General features: G+C 40.0%; 1 protein-coding gene across 3 annotated transcripts in view; it reads left to right on the top strand.

Annotated features, from left to right (window-relative positions):
* Positions 1 to 23,905, top strand: part of LOC145452004 (uncharacterized) — a 44,989-nt gene that overhangs the window by 12,158 nt on the left and 8,926 nt on the right. For 2 of the 3 annotated variants that reach the window (XM_080330222.1, XM_080330220.1), the window contains exons 2-11: positions 2,766 to 3,038; positions 13,648 to 13,791; positions 16,472 to 16,526; positions 17,296 to 17,365; positions 18,220 to 18,353; positions 18,642 to 18,773; positions 19,734 to 19,849; positions 21,941 to 22,068; positions 22,764 to 22,911; positions 23,512 to 23,583. In XM_080330222.1, the coding sequence (XP_080186348.1) occupies positions 2,766 to 3,038; positions 13,648 to 13,791; positions 16,472 to 16,526; positions 17,296 to 17,365; positions 18,220 to 18,353; positions 18,642 to 18,773; positions 19,734 to 19,849; positions 21,941 to 22,068; positions 22,764 to 22,911; positions 23,512 to 23,583 (1,272 nt within the window). The remainder of the gene's footprint in view (positions 1 to 2,765; positions 3,039 to 13,647; positions 13,792 to 16,471; positions 16,527 to 17,295; positions 17,366 to 18,219; positions 18,354 to 18,641; positions 18,774 to 19,733; positions 19,850 to 21,940; positions 22,069 to 22,763; positions 22,912 to 23,511; positions 23,584 to 23,905) is intronic. The other variant, XM_080330221.1, reaches the window with a different exon arrangement.

Genomic DNA, 23,905 nt, shown 5'->3' with positions numbered 1-23,905 from the left:
TTATAGTGTTCCGATAATCAGCAAGGTTCGCTATTGCGAATTATCGGGTCGCGGATTAAACCAGCGTGGCGTAACTCTGGTTTTCCCAAGCAAAACTAGACGCTATTTCAATTCCGTTAGATCTAAATTTAGAAACGAGGTCGCAGTGTGTTTCCCGACGCTTCAGAGCCGCTTTGTTTAACGTCCGGCCGTTGATTTTTTTGAAACTGTGAATTGCGACATGAACGCTGCGCAGTAGCCAAACGACATCAAGGCCAACTGCGCACTGCGACAATCGGCCAGACTCGGACAAATAGATACTTCTACTGGTTGGAATTAAACCAAATTTGGTGTACAGGCTCAAGTAACCTAACAATTTATTCAAGTAGCCAGTACAATTTGAGACAAAAAGTCATTTTTGAACGCCCCTATAGTGTGCAGACAGTGTACCGGTACAGACACGAGAATGAATGATCAAATGTGAAGTGAAATTGATATTTGTTGTATTTTTTTTTTCAATTAGAAATGTAACAGAATCTGCAAGTTTTTGCCAATTCAGTAATTCTACTTGTGGCTTAATTTGGGAAAAGCTGAATATTGGCTAGTTGTCGAACGTCGTAATCAACAGCGTGTGTCGTTTGCGGTGTATTTGCCTCATAAATTTCGGCTACATGCGAACGTTCCGTTGAACTGGTATATTTCACGATTCCGACTCGTTATCTATCAACTCCAGCGATGACAGTTACTCAACAGAGCCATCGCAGACGCAGACAACTTTTGTAAACCTCAAAATATCGCCACCACTTCGCGCAGCAAACTTGAATGGGAAACGCGATTCGTGGTGAAAAGACGCCTGGTCGACATTCAACAAACACTCTTGTTGATTGTGACATGTTCACCGTTCAGTTCATCTCGCAAACTAGATCCAGGCCTTCACCTTGGCATACGTGGCAATTCGTGTCGCAAATTGTAAATCCGTGAGTGCGAAATAGGTGTATGCATCAGATTTCCACCATAGGGCGTAAATACCCGTTTCTACCTTACATTGTAAATCAATGGGGGCAGAATAGTTGTGATCATCAATTCATCAATTTCCACCATAGGGTGTCATATATCGTTTTCGTGTGTGTTATATGGGTGTACTAATGTCAATTCCACCATGGATTGAGTGTAAATCACATAAGGCACGGTTTTAGGTAGCAAATTGTGATTTCTCACCCTTTTAAAGGTTTACAATGAAGGAAATACATAGTTCCTTGTGAAGATTTATTCCAGGAGTGCAACAAATCGAATTGAATGCCCCATAGAATTTTATTACCTACGTTACGTTGTAATTATTCTAGAATTGGAACAACTAGAATTATCTAGTGAGCCAGGTCAGTACACTGTCGGATTTCAGTCGAAGGATCACTGGCCTGATCCGGACTGTAAAAACACAACGGGTGACTAAGCGGGCGAGGCGTGTATATGTGTTATTTTTCACAGCGAACTCGATCTATCACCCCGCAGATCTCGAACGATGCAAAGATAAACCATAACAGAAAAGCTCTTAGTAACGGGGGTGCGAACCTCGATTTTGAGTATCGATTGGGAGCAGTCAGTTGCGCGGATATCACGTTACGTACTTTTCCCGTTACGCTTCACTCGCGCTATCTTAGTCTGTCGTCCAGATTATCCGTTACGTCATACGGAAAAGTATTTCTAACACTTGCTTCTCGACAGAGATAGTTCCAATTAAATAATATATTGATATTGATATTGAAATGAACCGGAATATTTTCGGCTGGCACTCGTCAGGGATAATCGTCAGGAACTCGTAGGTTAGGGTGAGGCCGTTTACACTTTCATTTGGTGCATTGGGCTCGATTTTTTTCAAAATACCCCAACCAAGTCAGCGCCAACAGAAGGACTTCTTTTAGCATCTGAAATTAGTACATTGAGATAAAGCGCTCTCTCCGCCCGATTATTCGAAATTTCACGCCAATGATGTCATATTTGTGATATGATTGTTGATATACAATGTTCTTTCCCATTTATTACTAGTTGCTGACGATTACCCTTGACGAGTGTCAACCGAAAATAGTCGGGTTTATTTGGATATGAACATACTTTGCAATTGTATATTGAAGTTTTGTAACCTCAAGAAGCTCTCCAAAGGTATTTATGTAGCGAGGAAACTTTGTTCTCTTCAATTCTCTACCTGACCAGACCTTTACCAGGCTTGGACAATTACATAGTTCTGGATGTATAATTAGGCTAATTAGAGCGAAGTTCCGGTAATGTAATTTGTGCAATGTTCCTCTGCTCTGATTTTAATTATAATCTAATATCAGGTTTTCTTGAAAATGCTACAAGAAAACTGTATAGAAAGCTGAAATCTTAGTGTACAGATCTTTGCTATTTTCGTGATTGTGAGGATGATCTCTGATTAGACATGAACTGAACTTGAACTTTGTCGGATTTCTTTCTGATTCTGAATTTAATTCAATTTTAAATTTTTTTTTTCGGATTCAGTCATTTTAATTCTGATACAATTTGGAAAATTTGACAATGTTCTAATTGTCCGACGCTCCTCCTGGCGAGTGTCAGTCGAGAGTACTTGGCTTTATATCAATTTGAATATTTTATTGAATTGTATATTGCAGTTTTGTAGCTACAAGAGTATCTTAAAAATGAGGCAGTAGTTTTTGGGATATGTTTCACTGTTTGCATTACTTTTATGACTACTAAAGCGGAAATTTATATTTCACGACCGACTTTCGTTAAAATAACATCTCTCATTTCAGTTTCATCATGCGGCGGTACGTTACGAGGCAGTACCGGGACATTCACCTCCCCCAATTACCCCCATTCTCCATTAACACGCCCGGACGCGGCCCCCGCTGGGATCACAGACGACAGCGATCGCCATATCACGTGTCAATGGGAAATCATCGTCCCCGTTGGGTTTACCATCTTATTAAACTTTGGCGTGTTTAACATGGGCGCCGGCGAGGACGAATGCGCGAAAGGACATGTTGAACTGTTCTCTGGGGTAGGACCTTCGAAGTTATCTCTAGGTGAGATACTTTTATATCAGCTTGTATGTATACGGCCGGACACAAGGATTCGAGTGATCGAATCGGTGAATCACGATGTTTTGGTGACTCGACTTGACTCGAGTCATTTTTGCAAATGCGTAAAAAGACTCGACTCGAGTCAATTTGTGTATTGACTCGACTTCTACTCGAGTCATTTTTACATGGCTCGAACTGAATCATGTGACTCGAGACTTGGACAGCCAGGGCACACATTTAATTGTAACCTCGAAGAACAGCAAACTCACCACATTATTGGTATTAACCGGGGCCTACGATAACTTAATAAGTTATCGTAGGCCCCAGTCTAACAACCCTGATACTTGGAAAATAGGGCCAGAAACTGGTAGGATTGTGGAAAATTACGATATTATGAATGCGAGCCATTCTATATCACTCGAGGAGAGTTGTAAAAAGTGGGTTGGACCGGATTGAACTCAAAACTAAACAGTGAAAACTATGACTTGGACTCGGTCTCACGTTACAACACTATGACTCGGACTCGACCCTCTACTCACTGACTTGTACTGGGACTTGACTCGAGGGTGAATTGAATTGACTTGACTCGAGTCAAAACTATAAAAGTGAGATTGACTTGGGATTCGGAACTTTGTGAATTGGTTACAACCCCGATAATAAGTGATACTCGAAATCGACTCAAAATTTCTGAATAATTCTGACAAAATATTTGTGTTGAGATGCGTACATCTGTCGTCGTTCCAATCCAGGCAGATTTAGATTATTAAAGGTACGACGGCTTGCAAAATTTTCAAATTTTACTGCCCCTCGAGCCGACAAGAGTCGTGAGCCACTGCCCTAACCCACCCAAGTAGGGGATTGATTCCCAGCGTTGGATTAGGGAGATAAGAGTGTCTCTCGCAGAGGAAGCAGTGCACTTAAGCGGGGATCGACAAACAGATTATTTGCCTACCACGGTATAGATTGACACTGATTGACAGTCTGACTTCGACAGTATATGGACAGACTTGGACGACTCGATAATTCTTGTCGTAGGAATAGACTCATTAGAGCGAAATGTCGATAATTTCAATTTGATGTGTGAAATGTTTTTATGCTTTAACTTATTTCTAATCTCATTTATGGTTTTTCTGACAATGCTACAGGGGAACTGTAACGTGCCAAACAAGCCAAGATCGCTGCACAGACATTTGCTACTCTCATGTTTTCGAGAATGAGCTTTAATTTGATATCAAGTTGACTTGATATTTTATTGTATTTCACCCTAATTCGGATTTAATTCGATATCCAAGTTTCTACGAATTCGGAACTTTTAATTCTAATCCTGTTTCGAAAAGCTGAAAATTCTGTAGCTGTCCAACTCTGCAGTAGATGTCGTCACGAATAGAATCCGCCGATGGCGCGCTCAGCTCCTGCGCTGTGAGCGAATAAAAATTCTGATCGCAGCATTAGCTAGTCTATAGTTCAATAATAAAAAATTGCGTAGCTATAATTCTAATTCTAATATAATTTGAAAAGGTGAGATTTTTGCAGTTGCTCAACATTAAAACTTATAAATGAATGCTGAAGTTCGCGCGGCGAAATAAAATCCGCGCCGTGCGCGAATAAATGAAATCCAGTTGGCAGCATTAGCTCAAATAGCCTCAGGGACCATGTTGAAATCAAAATCGGACAGAGACATAGTTCAAAAACACGGCTGCGTTCGTCACAATGACTTCGCTAATCTGGCGAGGTCATCCCCGTGGATGACATAATTACAGCGTTTCGCTTTTGGGCCGAAACATTGTTTACAAAAGAGATAGCCGGGATGATAGATTCAATTTGAAATATCTCTCGGCTAGCGAGTGACGGCGCCATGCTTGATGGAGACGGATAACTTTTTAACTCGCCTCTAATCTCCCGAAACGCACAATCTCGCGTGACGGAACCCAGATTCGTCACACGCAGATTGGAAGCCCTGATTGCGCAGACTTGTGCAAACTACTTGATATTCAAAGTGCACAACTAGAACTAAAACTATTCATTTTTCTAAATTCGCAGCTTGAACTAGAACAACTCACCTTTCTAAATCCGCAACTACAACTAGAGCTACCCACTTTTCAAAACTAGAGCTACTCATTTGTTTAAATCCGCAACTAGAACTAGGACTATTCACTTTTCAAAATTCGCTTCTACAGCTAGAACTACAACTACTCACTTTTCAAAACTCGCGACTGGAACTAGAACTAACCTCCCTTAAAATCCACATCCAAGACACAACTGACCAATAATTTATATTACGAATTACTGAATCGCCAATGAGCTAATAAATCTGGGAGATAGAAAAGGCATTTCAAAAGTGCACGGTTTCGAGTTTGAACTGGGAGGCGTTTCTACCCCTAAATCCCACTCCCCGAACACGTCATTGTTAGTAGTGATGACTCAGAACTAGCTATGGCTGCAAGAACATCACACTACAGAACATCGGTGTCACGATTCACGCAAAACAACTACACGATGTTCTACTTCCACAGATAATTTCGCAACTGGAAATAGAACCAGAACTAATTACTTTTCAAAAGTTCAAAGGGCAAAGTTCATATACACGGTGTTTCACCTTCTAGCGACCGCAAAGACTGCAAAGCCAGTTGTTCATGATATTTAAGATAATTCGGTGTTTTTCGGCCATAACTACTTCAGTGCAGTTTATGAAAATGCTACCAGTCGATCACGACAGCTATATGATTTCCACTAGCGTGCCTATCTTGGTACTAAATGTATCGTATGTTGCGATACGACCAATCTGGATTGACAGCGCTTTCTGCAGTGTAAAATAGTACCAAAATTATAATTTTCGTTGTTATATTAACTTTTAGTGGCAAAAGTGTATGATTTCAGTACTTCAAGTAGTCACCTCTCACTACTTTACTAGAATCATCAGATTTCATGTTCGAATCGTTTTGCTCAGCCTTATAGTCTCCATTAGTCCCTCACCGCGCAATTCCCGCGAGAATTCATTACGATTATATCGCATCATAATCACTTCATGGCGCGCATCGATGATCTTGTAATGCGCGCGTCTAATCGTCCCAGGAATTCGGTGTACAAGGGGTTATAGGAAACCGTGTCTGGAGCTGCGTGCATTCGATTTTTATGAGTTTGAACAAGGAGGGAAGACTCGCCTTACCTTAGCACGCGGCAAGTCACCCAGAACTAAAACCCAACGAGCTTATCCGTGACGTAATGCCCGCAGACGGATAGGTTCCGGTCACCTACAAAGCTCGCTAAATAGATACGTGGCGAGACATCGATTAAACAGCGGTTCTTAACCTTCTCTAATCCGGTGAATCCTTACGATAATTTCCAAGCCTTTGAACCCCAGTTTTTTTGCCTTGTCACAAAATCAAAAAATCAAAAAGACAACTAGAAATTTCCGGTAATTTAGTTATCATCTAACTTGTGTAATGTTTCCTTCCTCTAATTCTAATTCCAATATAATTAATGAAATATTTCTATGCTCCAATTGCATTTCTCATCTAATTTACGGTTTTCCTGAAAATGCTAGTTGAGAAGTCTATGGTGCGAAACGCGCCAAGCTCGATATACAGACATTTGTAATTCACGTGCTTATGAGGATAAACTCTACCTAATCTGAATATCCTCAACTTGATTCAATTTACAAGTTGGCGCGAATTCAGTAATTCTAATTCTAGACTATTTTGAAAAAAAAACCGTGTAGCTATAATCCTAATTTTAAGCTAATTTGAAAAAACCGTGTAGCTATAATTTCCATTCTAGTGTAACTTGGAAAAACTGTGTAGCTATAATTCTAATTCCAGTCTTATTTGCAAAAGACGGTTGGAGTGTAGCTATATAATACTAATTCAATTCTAATTTAATTTGGAGAACATGGTGTAGCTATAATTCTACTGCTAGTCTAATTTTGAAAAAAAAAAAACTGTGTAGCTAGTCTAATTCCGAAAATCTGAAAATTTTATAGTTGTCCAATAATACTAGAGAATACTGGCGCATAAAAATGACCTGTGAATCAACAATACAGTCTTAAAAGAACAAAACCATTAGAACGCGATTCTAACGCAAAACAAACAAAAATGATAGTGGATATTTCCTGCAAATCATTGCGACTTCAGCTGCATGAGTCGGGGGTGTGTTTCGAGCTCCAGCGAGCCCCAGTTTTAAGAACAACTGAGTTAGTAATCAGCTCGTGTTGATAACCAATCGCCGTGAATAATAAAAGCCTGGGTGCTATGCGCACAACAGACGGAACAGAGATACCGCTATCATTTACGTTTTATCAGCGGGTGAAAGTTGAGAGTGTTTGGAACGTAATTTCATTGATCATTTCTACCTACCGTTTGAGTTGACAATGGGACCGTATGATGGATTGTCTTGTACGTCCAAACGATGCTAAAAATATGACATTTATGACGTAAAAGCCGCGGGCGCGAGATACGTTTGACTTATAATTAGAGCCTCGACCCATATCGTAATATTAAGCCGATACCGATTAAACCGATATGTATCACCTTTGGTCGATGTTCAAAAGGTATGGCATCTAGCTTAAGGCACATTTCTAAAACTTCAGAGCATTTATTAGCACGGGTTTCCAGCCATTGCTACGCTTGAAAGGACATGAACTAAACTAGAATGGCTGCATCTGGACACTTGTGAGTAGAAGTGGTCAGTAACGAAGTACTTAAGTAGGTGTTGCCTACTCGCATTAATTACTCTAGTGGTTATGATTTTGAACTGCTTCTACTTAGCAGTTTTCAGTTTTTAGGTAAAACTGTAGGCCTAGAATACTCACTTTTTTACTTTCTAGGAAATCGACACTTCTAATTGCAATTGGCTATAATTTTACTTTTACTTCTACTTGAGAACCAGCAATGGATGCTTTGAGCTCTTCTGCCTATAAGCCATGAGAAGTAGATCAATATTTCAAGTCTAGCAGTTGCAGAACTCTCTGAATCCCTACTATCATGTTGTGAATTACCGATATTGTTACACCTCTTAAGGCCGAAACCGATATTTCATTCAGATTGTAGTATAGATTTCATATTATCAGTCGTTAGGAAGTTGAAACCTGATCTCGGGTTAGAATCTATGGATTGAATCTTTGAGCATTTGCATAACGTACAAAATTCCACAACAGGGAAGGATTTTACACACAATGTCTCGAAACTGCAAATCCTATTTCAAACTCTGCATTCAATCGGCTTAACACAAAACAAAGCTATTCAAAAACACGTAAATATCACTCAGAACTACCCGCACCGTAATCTGCCAATACGCCCGGCCTGACAGCAATGATTTAGCACGGATTCCAGCCTAGGCTCGTCAGAAACGTTAAGGGCGCGCGTCACGATAAAGTTGAAACGAGTTCGTTCGCACAGCATGCATTTTACTTCAATAGCGGAAAGTATAACCTCCAGTTTTATAATGTAAATCATTCCTAGGACTTCTTTCGGCGTACCAATCGACATGAGACACTATCAACATTCGTCAGATTACATTTTCATCTACCAAAGACATACACACAATGCGATGTAATAAACAGATAGGGGGATGCCGAAAGGTATCCACCTCGTTTCGCATGATACAGTTCTCATCAGGGATATTTAGAATTTATATATCCCTGGTTTTCATGTAGCATTTTCAGGAAAACCAGAAATTCGATTATCATTAAAATGTGAGCATAGAAACAGTTCACAAATTAGATTAGAATTAGATTACAGGCATGTCGCTTTAATTATATCTAGCTGTCCAAGGCTGTCCGTTAGGGTTGGTATGCGTCGTTCATGGCAGTTTTGGTGATTTGATACGAGTATTCCTCCATGTTTGTAGCCCATGTCTTGCGGTAAATGACCAACTACTACAAATTTGTTATTCTTCAATAGACTCTTGAAGGTAAAGAGGTTCAATATACAATCACATATTATATTGATATTTAAATAAACCCGAATCTTTTCGGCCGACAGTCGTCAGTGGCAATAATTGTCAGCAACTAGTAGAGAATTGAAAGGAATATATCAGCAATCGTATCACCGACGATGACGGCACCGGCATGTAAATTTGAATAATCGAGGCGAGCTGGCTTCGATATATTTTTCGATTGTATATTCTTCAATCTTGAAAATTTTGTAACATGTAATGCAGAGGTCGGTATCTCTTTTCATCAAAAGAGCCATATTGACCCTATATTTTCAATTGTAATTCTCAAAGAGCCATACAATGATTCAAATTTACTGGTACGTCACTATTGAAGCTTTGTGACGTCGGGGTGGCACCAAATCGAAGTTCAATGCATGTGATTCGTCGTGTGCACCCATGGTCATGGTGTAGCATATTTCCGTGAATACGCGGATATGATGTTATAACGCACACACAATTCAACGGATGTCCGACGCTTGAGCATGCAACATGATGAAAAACAATAGCTGAGCATTGGACAACTCAGCATAGCTCAACTTCGTTTTTAACATTATGCAAACTTCATATCGAACTTGACGGATTCGATTGTTACCATGTATTCCACTAAATAACTTGAAGACAGCGTATTTGCGCTATAAAATCTATTATATTGGAATGATAGTAATGAGCAATTATCAGCAGCCAATATTTGGCATAAATGTCAAGATTTTCAGTTTCTGAGGTCCCGTTTTCAGGATACGTCACTGTTTTGACCTCATAAAGACTTGTCTCGTCTACCACAAGAATATTGATGCCAGTCGTTATGAAAAATTATCAAGAGCTTGAATCAATATTGATAAATGAGATGGGTATAATGTGCAAGATTATAAAGCTATCTAAGAGCCATATTTTATCAAACGAGACGTATAATATGGCTCGCGAGCCATGGATTCCCGACCCCTGATGTACTTGCGTGTTGGTGCATGGTATTATCACGAATGACCATTAACGTATGCTTCCTATGATGCGATTTAAGGATTCCATTGCTACGTCAGCAGTCGGAAGTTGTAGGAACTGTGTGAATAGGACTTTCGTTGAGCTTCGTTGAGGCGTGAAACCATGATGGGGCGTTTATCATATTAATTGCGCCTTTGTGGGCTTATGTAAACAAAGTCCGCGCGCCGGACCATACAAGCTCACAACAAATAATTCAAACAAGATTTTCCGGCGTCGGATCGACTGATTTTTACTGCAGCCCCGCCGATTCTTGAGCCGATACCGATAAGACCGATTTCCAGAGCATTTATTACAACAGTTTTATAGCCTTTGCTACGACTTGACATGAAATAAACTAGACCGGCTGCAGTTGAAGGCCTGTTAGCTACAATGAATTTATCAATGTTCCCAGTGTAGGAGTCGCACATAATAATTCTCAGACTCCATACTAGCATGTTATGACGTCACGAAGATTGACGATATATTTTTTATCTAGTAGCCGTACCGATAGATTATTCAAAGTGTGATATCGATTCGATATTATCGATATTATAATTGCTCGGTCTCTAGTCATTACTCCGCTATCCAAGTTTGTTGTGATCGCTTAGCAAGCAAGACTGCCTTCAATGCGAGGCAAATATTTCACTGCAAGCAATCTTATTATGTATGAAAATCGTTATAATTCAATTCCCTTGTCTGGACGTTTGTCTTCTGCGGCTTTGCGAACGGAAATTAGATTCAGACGCATCTCACGAGCTTATGCGTCTTTCATGTGTGCGAGAACTAATATCAAAATTGAATTTTCGCTGACAAGCCTTTGTTCTGTGAATAAAATGGTCGCACCGAGCTGCTCGGATATTCTCTGCCAGTTAATTGACACGTGAACAAGACTGGGCAAGATCGAGCATCTAAGTATCACTGAATATTGCATCATTTCGTTACAGTATGACTGGTTTCGAAAGTTCAAATGTGTAGCTTTTGTATGCGACGACAAAGGATATATAGCTCCACATCACATTTAAGATGATTTGATATTTTCTCGGCCATACCTATTTCATCGCACTTTGTGACAATTCTGCGGGTTGATCACGACGTCGCAGATCTGCCATTTCCAGTAACGTGCGTAGCTCTGTACTGCATTTTTCGTATGCTGCCATACGACCAATCGAGGTTTACCGCCCTCCGCAATGAAAAATAGTATCGAAACTATAAGTTTTGTTAATAAATTAACTTTTAGTGACACGGAGCGTATAATTTTAGCACTCGAAAAATTATCTCTCACTGCTCGACTCGACTGATGACGATTAATGCTCGATTCAGGTTCGAGAAATGGAATCATCGCGGCCAACCCTGCGCATGATTTACCCCGTTCTTGTTTGGGATTAGAGAAATATCGGTGTGAATCACTGACACATCTGATATTATAGAATATCCGTTGAAAAAATTTAACTTTTCATCTGTGACGGAACCGTTGCCTGCCCTGCGTCACGTCCGCTTTTCTCCTTGAGTCGCATATTTATCGCATAATCGCAATCATTGCGTGCATTCTCAATCGGGATCTGAAGAGCTTACGATTTACGATCTCGGTTGGTACATGTTTACGACTCGGTATAACCGTAAACAATCTGCTCGTATGGCTCGTAAAATGTTCTGAAATTTATTCGTTGTTCGGCATTTCCAGCGGGCTTCAAAAAACGCAAATCTTCGTCATTGAAAATTCATTGTAGTACGTACTCTATAAAGATGCTTCTCAAGTTCATGCCCCTTTGTCTACATACTTGTACAAACTACTGGATTTTCAAAATTCGAAACCAAAGCTAGGACTAGGATTAGAACTACTCACTTTGCAAAAATAGCAACTAGAACTTGAACTAGAAAACATACTTTTCAACACTGCAACTGGAACTAGAACTACTGACTTCTCAAAACTCGCAACTAGAACTAAAACTACTCACTTTTCAAACTAGCAACTAGAACTACAACTACTTACGTTTCAAAACTAGGAACTATAGAATTAGAGCGATTCACTTTTCAAAACTCGCAACTAGAACTAAAACTACTCACTTTTCAAACTAGCAACTAGAACTACGACTACTTACGTTTCAAAACTAGGAACTATAGAATTCGAGCGATTCACTTTTCAAAACTTGCAACTAGAAATAGAACTAATGACTTTTCAATATCCTCAACTAAAACTATAACTATAACTACTCACTTCTCAAAACTCGAGAATCTGCAGTTGCATTCTGGCACGTCATTCATCTTTCAAGAGTGAGTCGAGATGTTTGCTCACTCGAAGTCGGTCATGCGGCAAAATGGGGTAACAATAGATTAAATCTGCAACATCATTGTGGCATCTGATAGGTATCCCGATGTAGAAATGCGGAATGCTGGAAGGGCTGCATATTTTTGCGTTCGCCATAGTTACTGGGACGTTTCGTGACGCGACGGTCGTTATAGAAATCGGAGGTGGTCAGTAAATACTTCAGCTTTACCAAATTAAATTAGAATTAGAATTATAGCTACACAGTTTGATCCAAATTAGATTAGAATTAGAATTAAAGTTATACATTTTTTCGAAATTACACTAGAATTAGAATAACTGAAATCGCGAAAGCTTGCGAATTGAATCAAGTTCACCACGTATCAAATCAAGTTTTTTTTTAAATTAGATTTGAACTATAGAATGATAGCTACGCAGTATTTTTTTCAAAATTCGATTACAATCATAATTATAGATGAAGTTGTTTTCTCAGATTGGATTCGAATTCGAATGATAGCAACGCCGTTTTTTCCAAATTAGAGAAAATTAGAATTGCCGAATTCTCAAAATATTACCAACGAAAAATCAAGTTAAGCTCTTATCAAATCAGAGTTCGTTGTTATAAGCATGAGTATTGTAAATGTCTGTACACCGAGCTTGGCTCGTTTCGCACTTTACAGTTCATCTGTGGCATTTTCATGAAAAATCAGAAAGTAGATTAAAATAAATATCAGAGCGGTGCCTACGATAACTCACTACGATAAGGTATGGTAGGTCCCGATCAGAGCATAGAAACAATTCACGAATTAGATTGCCAGTGTTTCGCTCTAAGAGTCTAATTCGACAACTAAAATTATCTAGTTGTCCTAGTATGCTAATACAATTATTTGCTTCGAATAAGCGCAGCGACATTTTCATCCATCAGGTATTTTGGGCCTCCGAGGTACAGGTGTGGATCTGATTCATCGAAACACGAGATCCTATGAGAAATGTCGCAATATTAATCGGGGCTGCCATTTTGCAAGCATCAAGGTTGTAACCAAGTCACAAGGCTCATAGTCACAAGTCAATGTTACTTTCATAGTTTTGACTCGAGTCAAGTCGAGTCATTTGCAATTCCCTTCCGAGTCAAGTCCGAGTCCAAGTCATTGTGCTTACGGTACTGCTCATTATCGAGTTCAAGTCAGGTTCAACTCACTGCTATGAAACTCTTGGGTGATATCGAAGGCATCGGATTCATAATATACTTATTCATACATATATTCAGACAGATAAAGCCAGTTTCTGGGATAACTTTTCAATGATAGGTCCTGATGCACGAGACTCAAGTCGAGTCAAGTCCATATGTACGAAAATACTCGAGTCAAGTCGAGTCGATGAAAAATTGCGACTCGAGAGTCACTACAACCCTGGCAAGCATCAACTGTGACTGTTCCTTTGCAGACATATACTGTGGCAGTGACGAGCTTAGGAAGGCGCAGATCGCTGCCAGCAACATGACCGTCGTGTTCAAGAGAAGGTCAGATTTCAGCGGCACCGGGTTTTTGGTGTCCTACATCGCCACAAGTCCCAGAGAAAGTGTCGGAAGTAAGATTTTTCTGTTCTTGTCACCGCGATAGGCTGTTCTATTTTCATTCGCCCAAGACACACAATGTACATTATACATTAGGGTATTTTCAAACTAACTTTTTTCTTCAAATTTTACCGTATATTCGGTAAACTTCTTGAGTTGGCTGAAAAACGTTGCACACCAAATTTCGCTCGATATAAATTTGGTGAATTGTATTTTTAAATTTGACTACCAATCACATGAAATTGTTGAGTTGCCTAAAAGAACGGTGTATAACAAATTTTGCTCAATTCCTGCCAGTAAAAGTGGAGGTATTGGAGTAGAAAGTAGAAGATTATTTTGAATTACCTCGATTAGGCTAATAATTATAGAACTAGCCACCGTAAATACTATTATTTTGATTCCAAAAATTTTTATCACCCGTAACTTCCAGTCTATCGACCAGAATTGAGTCGAATTAGCTATGAATCGTAATTCTTAGGAAACTTGGCAATTCATAGGATTTCAAGTAACATTAGGAATATTTTTGATTTTTTCAAAAATTCAAATTTTTTATGAAACTTTAATCCATTCGCTTCTACAGATTGTAATTGAGACAAATTTAGTGTGCAGTGTTTTTTAGCCAACCTAACAATTTTATCGAATATCCAGTAAAACCATTACACAACCTTTTCCCTGAGAGTGTAGCAGGCCCCCGATTACAGTCTACTTCGCTGGTGACCGATACTACGCATATGCGGAGGGGTGTACCTACGTACGGGTGTCCAGAAACCAGCACGAACGACGGGGTATGACGCTCAGACAGGAAACTGAATCTCGGTTGCAACACCTGTAAAGTCTCTAAGCGGTTAATCGGCCGTTATTCGATATTGCGACCGTGCAAGAGCACGGCTTCTCGCTACCACGCATCGCTGCCTTTTCCCAAAACACCGGGTATCGGTATCTACGACTCACTCGACCTATGACCTGGACCTGGTCGGACTACGCTTGGTGGTTGTTGAATAATTTCGTCCATTTTGTCTCTGGTGAACAAATATCTTTTCATCCACAATTGAATTGTACATTAATATCGAATAATGATGTTTTCGGCGCTGACACTCGTCAGGGGTAATCGTCAGCAACTATCAGATATTTCTATACTCTCATTTCCATTCTAATCTAATTTATGGTTTTCCGGAGAATGCTGCAAGAAAACTGTATATTACGAAACGAGCCAAGCTTGCCGTATTTGCTATTCACGTGATAATCAATTATGATTTGATGTGAACTTAATTATTGTTGTATTTCTAGATTGGAATTTAATTCATTTTCAGAGTTTTTGCATATTCTGTAATTCTAATTATGATCTTATTTGGAAAAAAACTAGCTCATTCTAATTCGAATATAATTCGGAAAAACAGAAAATTCTTTAGTTGTCCAACCATACATTTATTACTGTCAGTCGTGAGACGATAAATCCGAAAACACGTCTGCGCGTACGCTGTAAGCTCTGGCATGCATTCATGCGACAATGGGTTTAGCTACGCCTCGTCGATTACCTCGGAACAAACGACTTTGTCGCTTATCGAGAGTTTAGTAACGACGCGCGAAACTAAACACGCGATAAGAGGCGTAATTAGGTCCGTGCATCCGGGACTCGTCTTATCAGGAGCGGAATCGAGCTGGTGTAACGTCCTGTGGTAGTGGGATATCAGATAACGCGTTTCTTGGCGCTTTGATCAGCGTCTAGTGAGCTGGTAATCCCAAAAATCCGTCGATTAACGTTTCTGGCGCGACCCATTTGGTAGCGCCTTGAGGCAAACGATACAAACGATCTTCTGTTCGTTCCGTCAGCGAAACTATATGAAATATAAGTCACCTTGACATAGCCGTAATAGTAGAAGTAGCCTGATACAACCACGTGATGAACCTTGCTCACAAATGAAAGCTAAGAGCAAAAGACTATCCACTAGGGTAGTCGAAAAATAACTTTTTTAAAAAAAAATTTCGTATTTCATACAGTTGTTAGATTGGCTTAAAAATTTGCACAACAAATTTGGCTAAATTCCAACTGGCAGAAGCGAATTTATTGCAGTTGAAAGTTCTGGATTTCGAAAAATAGCTTTGACAGTGTGTAATCCCATAATTGCTGATGAAAAACTCAAATAACTTCGCTCATACGGCTTGGAATTGAGCCAAATTTGTTTTTAGTCGCTTTTGTAGAAAATTTCATGGATTATCCGATTAAAATTTGAATTTTTGTGAATAACCCTACTGTCCACACATCTTGTGGTGTTCTGGTTTGATGAAAATGTCGATGTCTCCAATATTTTTGGGCCCAATAAAAATTAATGAGTTTCTACGGAATTGATTAGGTAATTGTGTTTTAGTTGGTTGTGAATTATTAAAGGTCATTAATTGTAGTTCTAGTTGCGAGTTTTAAAAAGTGTGTAGTTCAAGTTCTAGTTGCCCATGTAAAAAATGTACAGTGCTAGTTGTAGTCGCACATTTTAACTAGTGTGTAGTTCCAGCTCTAGTTCTAGTTCAAGTTCTAGTTACACATGTCATAAAGTGTATAGATCTAGTTCGAGTTGCGCATTTCAAAAAGTGAGTAGTTCTCGTTCTATATGGGTATTTTTAAAATAGTTTGTGCGTGTCTGTAGCAGACTGTAGGTAAACTGACACAATCGCGTTGACGCATCATATTCTGCATTTCAGATTTCGTTTCATGCGCAGACCGAGGCACGGATCACGTTGGTTCGGGATCGTTCAGGTGAGTCGCACTTCTGGAAAAGCCTCTCGCTAAAACTGCAGAAAACTAACCTATGCTAAAACACAGCCAAGCGTGAAACGCGATCGCGCGATCACGTTCCGTGACGCGACTTACCGCAAAAATGTAAATCCATTAGCGATCGCGCTGAAGTGGATCTCTTCGGCCTAGGGATTAGCCTGCCTGCGTTGAGAAAACATAAATATGGAATTTTCGAGTAGAACGGCAGTCTGTGCAAACAGGTTGTTCGTAATCCAATCAAGTTCATCGTCGTTACGTGATTACCGACTAGTCGGGTGGTCAACTACCGGGAATGAGTTGAAACCTGGGTTGTCCCATATTTAGAATGTTACGCGATGAAAATAGGCAGTTGAAAATTGTTCCTACTGATCCAAAGATATTAGATGTTAAATTTGCAGTAACCCTAACACCAACCCTAGCCCATAAATCCAAACTCTAACGTAACCCTACTGAGTTGGCGAAAAAAATGTGTATTCACACCGTTGTACCACCCCTGAGATACGGGTGTGATAATATAGCCATGTACTAATCACTGCTCTCCTAAATCATGAATTCAGATTACCTCTTTTATTTCAAACGCTATACTGTTACTGGCAAAGTTCTTTTATTGTCATTCACAATGTTTGCAGAGATTTGAGTCAGTAAAAACCTATGAAACTGCAGTATAGTGTATACGGGTGTGACAATGTCCTGGACATGTCATTTTCGAACTCCCGCGGTTTACACACTTTGGAATTCTTTTGCGTTGCAGCGTGATCTGTCCGGGCGGATGTGCCAACGTTTCGGAAACGGTCGTCAGAGGCACCTCGACATATCGAGACGTGAGTACCAGTTATTAATTCCTCGCGTCTGTCAAATCTTGTTGGCAATGTTGCGTCTCGATATGGCGTGACAGCTACTTTTCCGTCGAGCCATATACTTGTAATTCGATGCGACCGCAACGTCATACGCGATCCGGTTTGACGGCGTGCGCGTCTGCGAACTTTCTCGAAGTGGTGATGGGGCTTCGCATAAGATGTAATCTCATAATAAAGTTAACTCGTGTATTTATATCATTACTTCTACTTCTACGTAACGGTATTTGGTCTTTTAGGCAAAATTAGGCCTAGAATCTGGGTTGTAACCAAGTCACAAGGCTCCGAGTCGCAAGTCATCTCACCCTTATAGTTTTGACTCGACTCAAGTTAGTGAATAGAGGGTCGAGTCCGAGTCATAGTGTTGTGACTCGAGTCCAAGTCAATGTGTTCAGTTTTGAGTTCAATCCAGTTCAACCCACTTTTTCAACTCTGTTCGAGTGATATAGTATTATCGCATTCATAATATCGCAATTCTTCTCAGGCCTAACAGTTTCCAGCCCTATTTTGCAATTATCAGGACTGATAGACGAAATACCAATCATTTGGTGACTTTGCTATTCTTCGAAGTTATAATGACATGTCCGTCTTTGCCGTCCTGATCCCGAGTTATATGACTTGGTTCGAGTCATGCACTATAACTGGAGTACAAGTCGAGTCATTACAAAAAATGACTTGAGTCAAGTCGAGTCACCAAAATAATCGTGACTCGAGTCGTTGCAACCCTGCTAGAATACTTACTTTATACCTACGTGGAAACGGTTACATCGATATGTACCTGAGTAGCAAGCAACGCTAACTACTTTGTCACCTCTACACAGGACTCTCACTTGTGCAAGGCAGCGGTTCACGCCGGAGTGATTACCGACCGCTTTGGAGGCTCGCTAGAAGTCAAGAAACTACCAGGAGATTACTTCTATTGGGCTTCCGAGGCTAACGGCGTCACCAGCGAAGCGTGAGTGTCCTTTGGCTTGAGATAGTTATGCAAATCTACGCACGTTAGCGAAATGGCGTATCTGCGAAGTCGCGATCAATCACGGCATTGTCACTAAATGCAGCGAAATAGGCATGGCCGAAAAGATTCCAAATTATGAATGTGTTTTAGAACTGGCATTATATTCTCTGTGGTAACGTAAAAGTTACATATTTGAAATTTTCACATCATTCATACCGTAAGATGTCATAATGAGTGATACACCACTAGATGGCTGACACTCGATTCAGAGCTTTGTCGCTTTTTCAGCGGGTCGTTCACGGCGATGAAGATTCAGTTCGAGCGGCCGGACGCGGATTGCAACGACAAAATCACGTTTTCGAAAAGCCAGATAACGGCGTCGAGCTACTGGACTGAAGACGAGGAGGATCAAAGTCAGATGTAAGGATGAAATCACTTGTAACAAACTTGGTTGGTTGACGGGAATAAATCTGCCTAGTTCCCCTCTGAGCAGTTTTATCATGTATTGGATATCGCGACTTCTGCTAGACATTGAGTATGACTTTCCAAAGCTACTTTTACATGTACTTGGGTAGCAACGCGGACTGCTTTGGCTGCCCATTATGGAAGTGCTTACTGGAGTGGTTTTTAGACCTTTCCTATTCTAGTTCCACTTCAAGTAGACTTTGAAACTGAATACTGCTAACTCTAGTTTAGGATTTTGTCAAGTGAGTACTTCCAGACGAGTTTTAGTTTCACATTTTAAAAAGTGAGTAGTTTCAGTTGTAGTTCTGGTTGCTGATTTTGAAAATTCAGTATTTCTTGTTCCTGTTGTAGATTCGCATTTTAAAAACTGAGTACTGAGTAGTTGCGGTTCTAGTTCTAGTTCTAATTCCAGTTGCGAGTTTAAAAGGTGAGTAGTTCTAGTTTAGGGTTACCATATTTTGGAAATCTGAAAAGAGGACACTTTTTCAAAATTTTCAGACTTGCAATACCGGAGGAAAATGTCAACTTTCCGGCCCAGCTCAAGAAATAGCCACCGGAGCGTTAGTTCAGTGCTGATTTACTGTATCTCGCTCCAATTTTACTCTATATTTAAACAAAATTCTCAAAAAAGAGGACAAAATCTCAAAAAAGAGGAAATTTGGGCCTGAGGACACTTTCAAAAAAATCAAAAAAGAGGACAAATCCTCTTAAAAGAGGACGTATGGTAACCCTATTCTAGCTCTAGTTGCGCGTTTTGAAAAGTGAGTACCTTCAGTTCTAGTTCTAGTTCTAATTCTAGTTGCTAGTTTTAAAAAGTGAGTAGTTCTAGTTCACGTTGCACATTTTGATAATCCAGTAGTTTGTACAAGTCTGACCTATGTGTGATTTGGATCACCAATTCCTTTTCTTGAACAGAAGATGGAAGCCAGAAAACGCGATATTCGGCGAGCAGATCGAGGCTTGGAGTCCAAACGACCCCACCGCGATGCAATGGCTGGAAATCGACCTAGGCGAGTCCAAGAACCTCACAGGTACCCTTTAAATACACTTGTAGAAAATAAGTGTGTTTATCAGATTGACACCACAGCTTAAAGTGTAGATTAGGTAAACGCCTCATCATCCAGGAACTAAAGAGTGTGCTTTCACACCCGTCCAATGGGCGGAATTGAATCAAACACACCAATCCCTATGTAGATATATCGTAGGGGTGTAGTGGGTTCTGTGTACTTGTGCAGCTCGTAATATATATATCATGCATAAGCACGGGTATATTTGACCCATTTTTACCCACTGGAAGGGTGTGAAAGCCTAATGTAGTACCTGATAAGTGACGTTTACCTCAAATACACTTTGAAGTAGGGTGAAAATCAATGGAAATACACGATTTGCGTTTGTAGTATGCACCCCGGCTGATTTATCGGTTCGGATAGACTGGGAATATTGATCTATTTCTTATAACTTTGAAAAGGCAGAAGTACTTCGTTACTTGCAATCTCTTCTTAGAGGTGTATAGATGTAGACCAGTGGTTCCCAACGTGGGCGATATCGCCCCCCAGGGGGCGATTTGTCGGTCCAGGGGGGCGAAAATAGCCAAGGGGGCGATAGGGGGGCGAAAATGGACGAAGGGGGCGATAGGGGGGCGATTGCGCGTTGAAATGGCTATATTGGCGTTCATGGCCATAACTGCCACACCCAAACCCTCAATTGGGATGGAGGGCCCACAGTTTTTTCGTGAATTAACATTAATTAAATTATAAAGTATTATTTTGGAAATCAAGGCAACTTTTTCCAAAAAATTTCGCGCTGCGCGCCATTTCGTGGTCACATATTTATTGCTTATTGGTCACCCTTCCTCCAAGAAATAATACGCATGAGTTATAGAAATGGGCATCTCGGCGTCAGCCATTATCGCACCAAGGCATATAAAGTTTCAGGCCGTGTAACATGCGACTCCGAGAAGTGTGCCAGAATGAGAAAACCTTGGCGGAAAAGGACTGCCTTTATACTGACCGACTTCGATATATATACTATATATAAACAAAACATATATATTTAATTGTCCATGGGCGCCTAAACGGCTGGCGCCAAATGTTTCTGTCCTGGCAATCAACACCCCGCAAAAAATGCCATCTCGCAGAGAAAATTAATTGCCAGTGCAGAAATACCAATTTGAAATCGTGTGCGTCTTTTAGTTTAGTACGTATGGGCGATTTGAATATCTTTTGACATAGCAGACAGACCACGAAATGTCATTACGTAACGAAGTCATTATACCCACGAGTCCGCCCGAATATGTTCAATTATTATTTACGGGCCTACATTTTCCAAGACACCTCACTCAGCTATACCGGTAAATCTGAATACATGAGCAAAGAGAGGATAAAAAATTGTTAGCAATATATATGCAATTCCCGATCATATTAACCGATTCAATCATGACTGATAGAAATTTTTCGCGCTTCGCGCGAATTAAGCCGACAAACTAAAGAGTCCGAAAATTTGTGCTGAGAAGTAGCGGTACAGAGGTATCGAGGGAGTTGGGTCCGAGGGTTGCAGAAGTTTTCTTTATCGCCCTATGGAGGAGGGTCAAGACCAACGTATTGCGGTGGGAGCTGACGAAGTGCTGTTACGGTCCTTTTGGAATCAAGTCGGAGAAATCACCTATTTTGTTAGTCAACTCACCAAAATTTAGCTGGAAAAGTGTAATTTCGAGGTCGAGCCGAAAAGTTGACCTTTTTTCTTAGTCAACTCGCCGGTGATTTCAGTCTGTATGCCCATTTTTCGGTTCCCAATATTTGGGGGGCGATGATCGGTCTGGAGTTTGAAAAGGGGGCGATGAGTCGAAAAAGGTTGGGAACCACTGATGTAGACTTTCTAGTTTTTTCTGTATCCAAGCATAATAATGGATGCAAAGCTGTCCAAATATATGCTCCGATGTTCTGGAAATGCACCTTATGCAAGATGCCATGTTTTTGATGTCGGCTGAATATGTCGGGACTGTCGGTTAAAATGCTAGTTACCCGTTTAATCGGTATCGGCTCACAGATCTGATATCGGCCGGGCTCTAATCAGGAGTTGGTATAGTCCCGAACCGGTTCCGAATACATCTGGTTCCATTGCAGGCATCATGACTCACGGATCGTCTGACCGGTTTTTCACGACCAAATCGTACAGGATAGCGTACAGACTATCGGGCAACGCGACTTCGGAATGGACATTCTACAGGGAAGAGGGCGTTTCTCACGACAAGGTGAGAATCAATAATTCTACAGCGACACAAAATAGCCGAGAAATTCTCTAGTTTATGTGAATTTGTATATGCATGAAGATTTAAGAAAAATTGGGAGGGGCTATTGAGATCGACAACTTTATAGTGACACTAAATCGTGAGACTTGCTAATGAAAAGCTCAGCTTGAATATATGTACCAAAGATGCTCCGTCGTTCCTAAATTTAAGAAAAGTTTAAAGGTAAGATATCTTCCAAAAATACTCTACGTTGTGTAAATTTAGCAAAATTTATGGTTGAGGTATCTTTCAAAAATTACTCTGCGCTGTGTAAATGTAGCAAGATTTACGAAAACTTTTTGGGGTGAAATATTAACATCAACAATTGAATACATTAAACACTAAATGGCATTAAGAAAAATTTCAAGTTGAATGAATCTGTCAAAAATGCTTTAGTTCATGTAAGAGATGGAAACTACGGAAGGCTTTGGGGGCGGTCGGGAATGATAATAAAATTTACAAAGTTTGAGAAAATTTACCACAAAATTTGAAGGAGTGATAAGAAATAAAACGGACATTGAACAGTGAATAAGTCTGCAAAAATACACTTCTTTGTGTGTATTTAGGAATTTGACGAAGAATTTGTAGATGACGGGGGATAGCCCCTTTCGCATCCTGGCCGCGGGTATGTCATGTTGATATCAAATTCTCGTCAACAGATCTTTCCCGGGAATAAAAACATCTTCATGAACATGACCAACAACTTCATCCGGCCGCGGATCGCCGCCAGATTTATCCGGATTTATCCGACTCCGGTGAGCTCAAAGAAGCTCCGGTACAGCCTTCAAGTCGCCCTGTTCGGATGCGGTAAGATCTTTACCCCTCACGTCCAGACTTGACCTTTGCTGTTGTCGTGCTTATCAGAATGAACTCTGATACGATATGGAGTTGATTTTGGTGTATTTCTTTCAACTTCCGAAGTGAATCCAATAATTCTGATTCTTATCTAATTTTTAAAATAATAACTGTAGCTAATATTCTAATTTTAATGTAATTTGACAAAATACATATATTGTTCTAATTCTAATCTAAATTGGCAAAAAGTGAAGCTAAAATATAGTGTGATTTGGAAAAATGGTGTGTAGTTGAAATTCTATTTCTAATGCAATGTGTAGGTAAAATTCTAAATCTAATCTTATTTGGAAACATAACTTTAGCCAAATTTCATATTCTAATGTAATCCGGAATCAAAAACTGCTACACTCTTATTCTGGTGTAATTTGAAAAAATAACTGGCTGAAATTCTAAGTCTAATGTAATTTGAAAAAAGAAACTGTAGTTTACATTATAATTTTCTAGTTATGTGAAAAAAAACTGTAGATACCTTTATCATTCTAATCTAATTTGAAATTGAAAAAAACTACGTAGGTACCATTCTAACTCGAATCAATCCTTTCCTTTCATCAGATATCGAACGCCCGGGCGATCTGACCGTACCTCTCACGATGGTTGCGTTAAGCAGCACCGGCCCACCGCCAGGTGAGTTCAACAAGTTACGAGTATATGGTCAAAGCGACTGTAGAATTGGTCAAATTAGTCGGCGTTTGTACTCAAACGTAGAGGTACCATTATACAAGACATGCCAAAACTAATCCCAATGGTAGAAGAATATGAACGTTCTTAAAAGTACTCAAGAAGTTTAAGTTTATCAAGGAAGAGTGAACTACTATTGAAACTGCAAGATTCTCGGACAACGCAAATTGATCTTATCACATTTCAATTAGGCGCGATCTTGATGAATAAATTCAATTGCAGTGACACAGGGGTTACTGTTTCTCAGTTGTGATAACAATTTCACTCG

This window comes from Botryllus schlosseri, chromosome 12, assembly GCF_051294905.1.
Source record: "Botryllus schlosseri isolate E-star chromosome 12, Bs_hap1, whole genome shotgun sequence".
NCBI lineage: Eukaryota > Metazoa > Chordata > Ascidiacea > Stolidobranchia > Styelidae > Botryllus > Botryllus schlosseri.
This window is presented reverse-complemented; position numbering and strand designations above follow the sequence as displayed.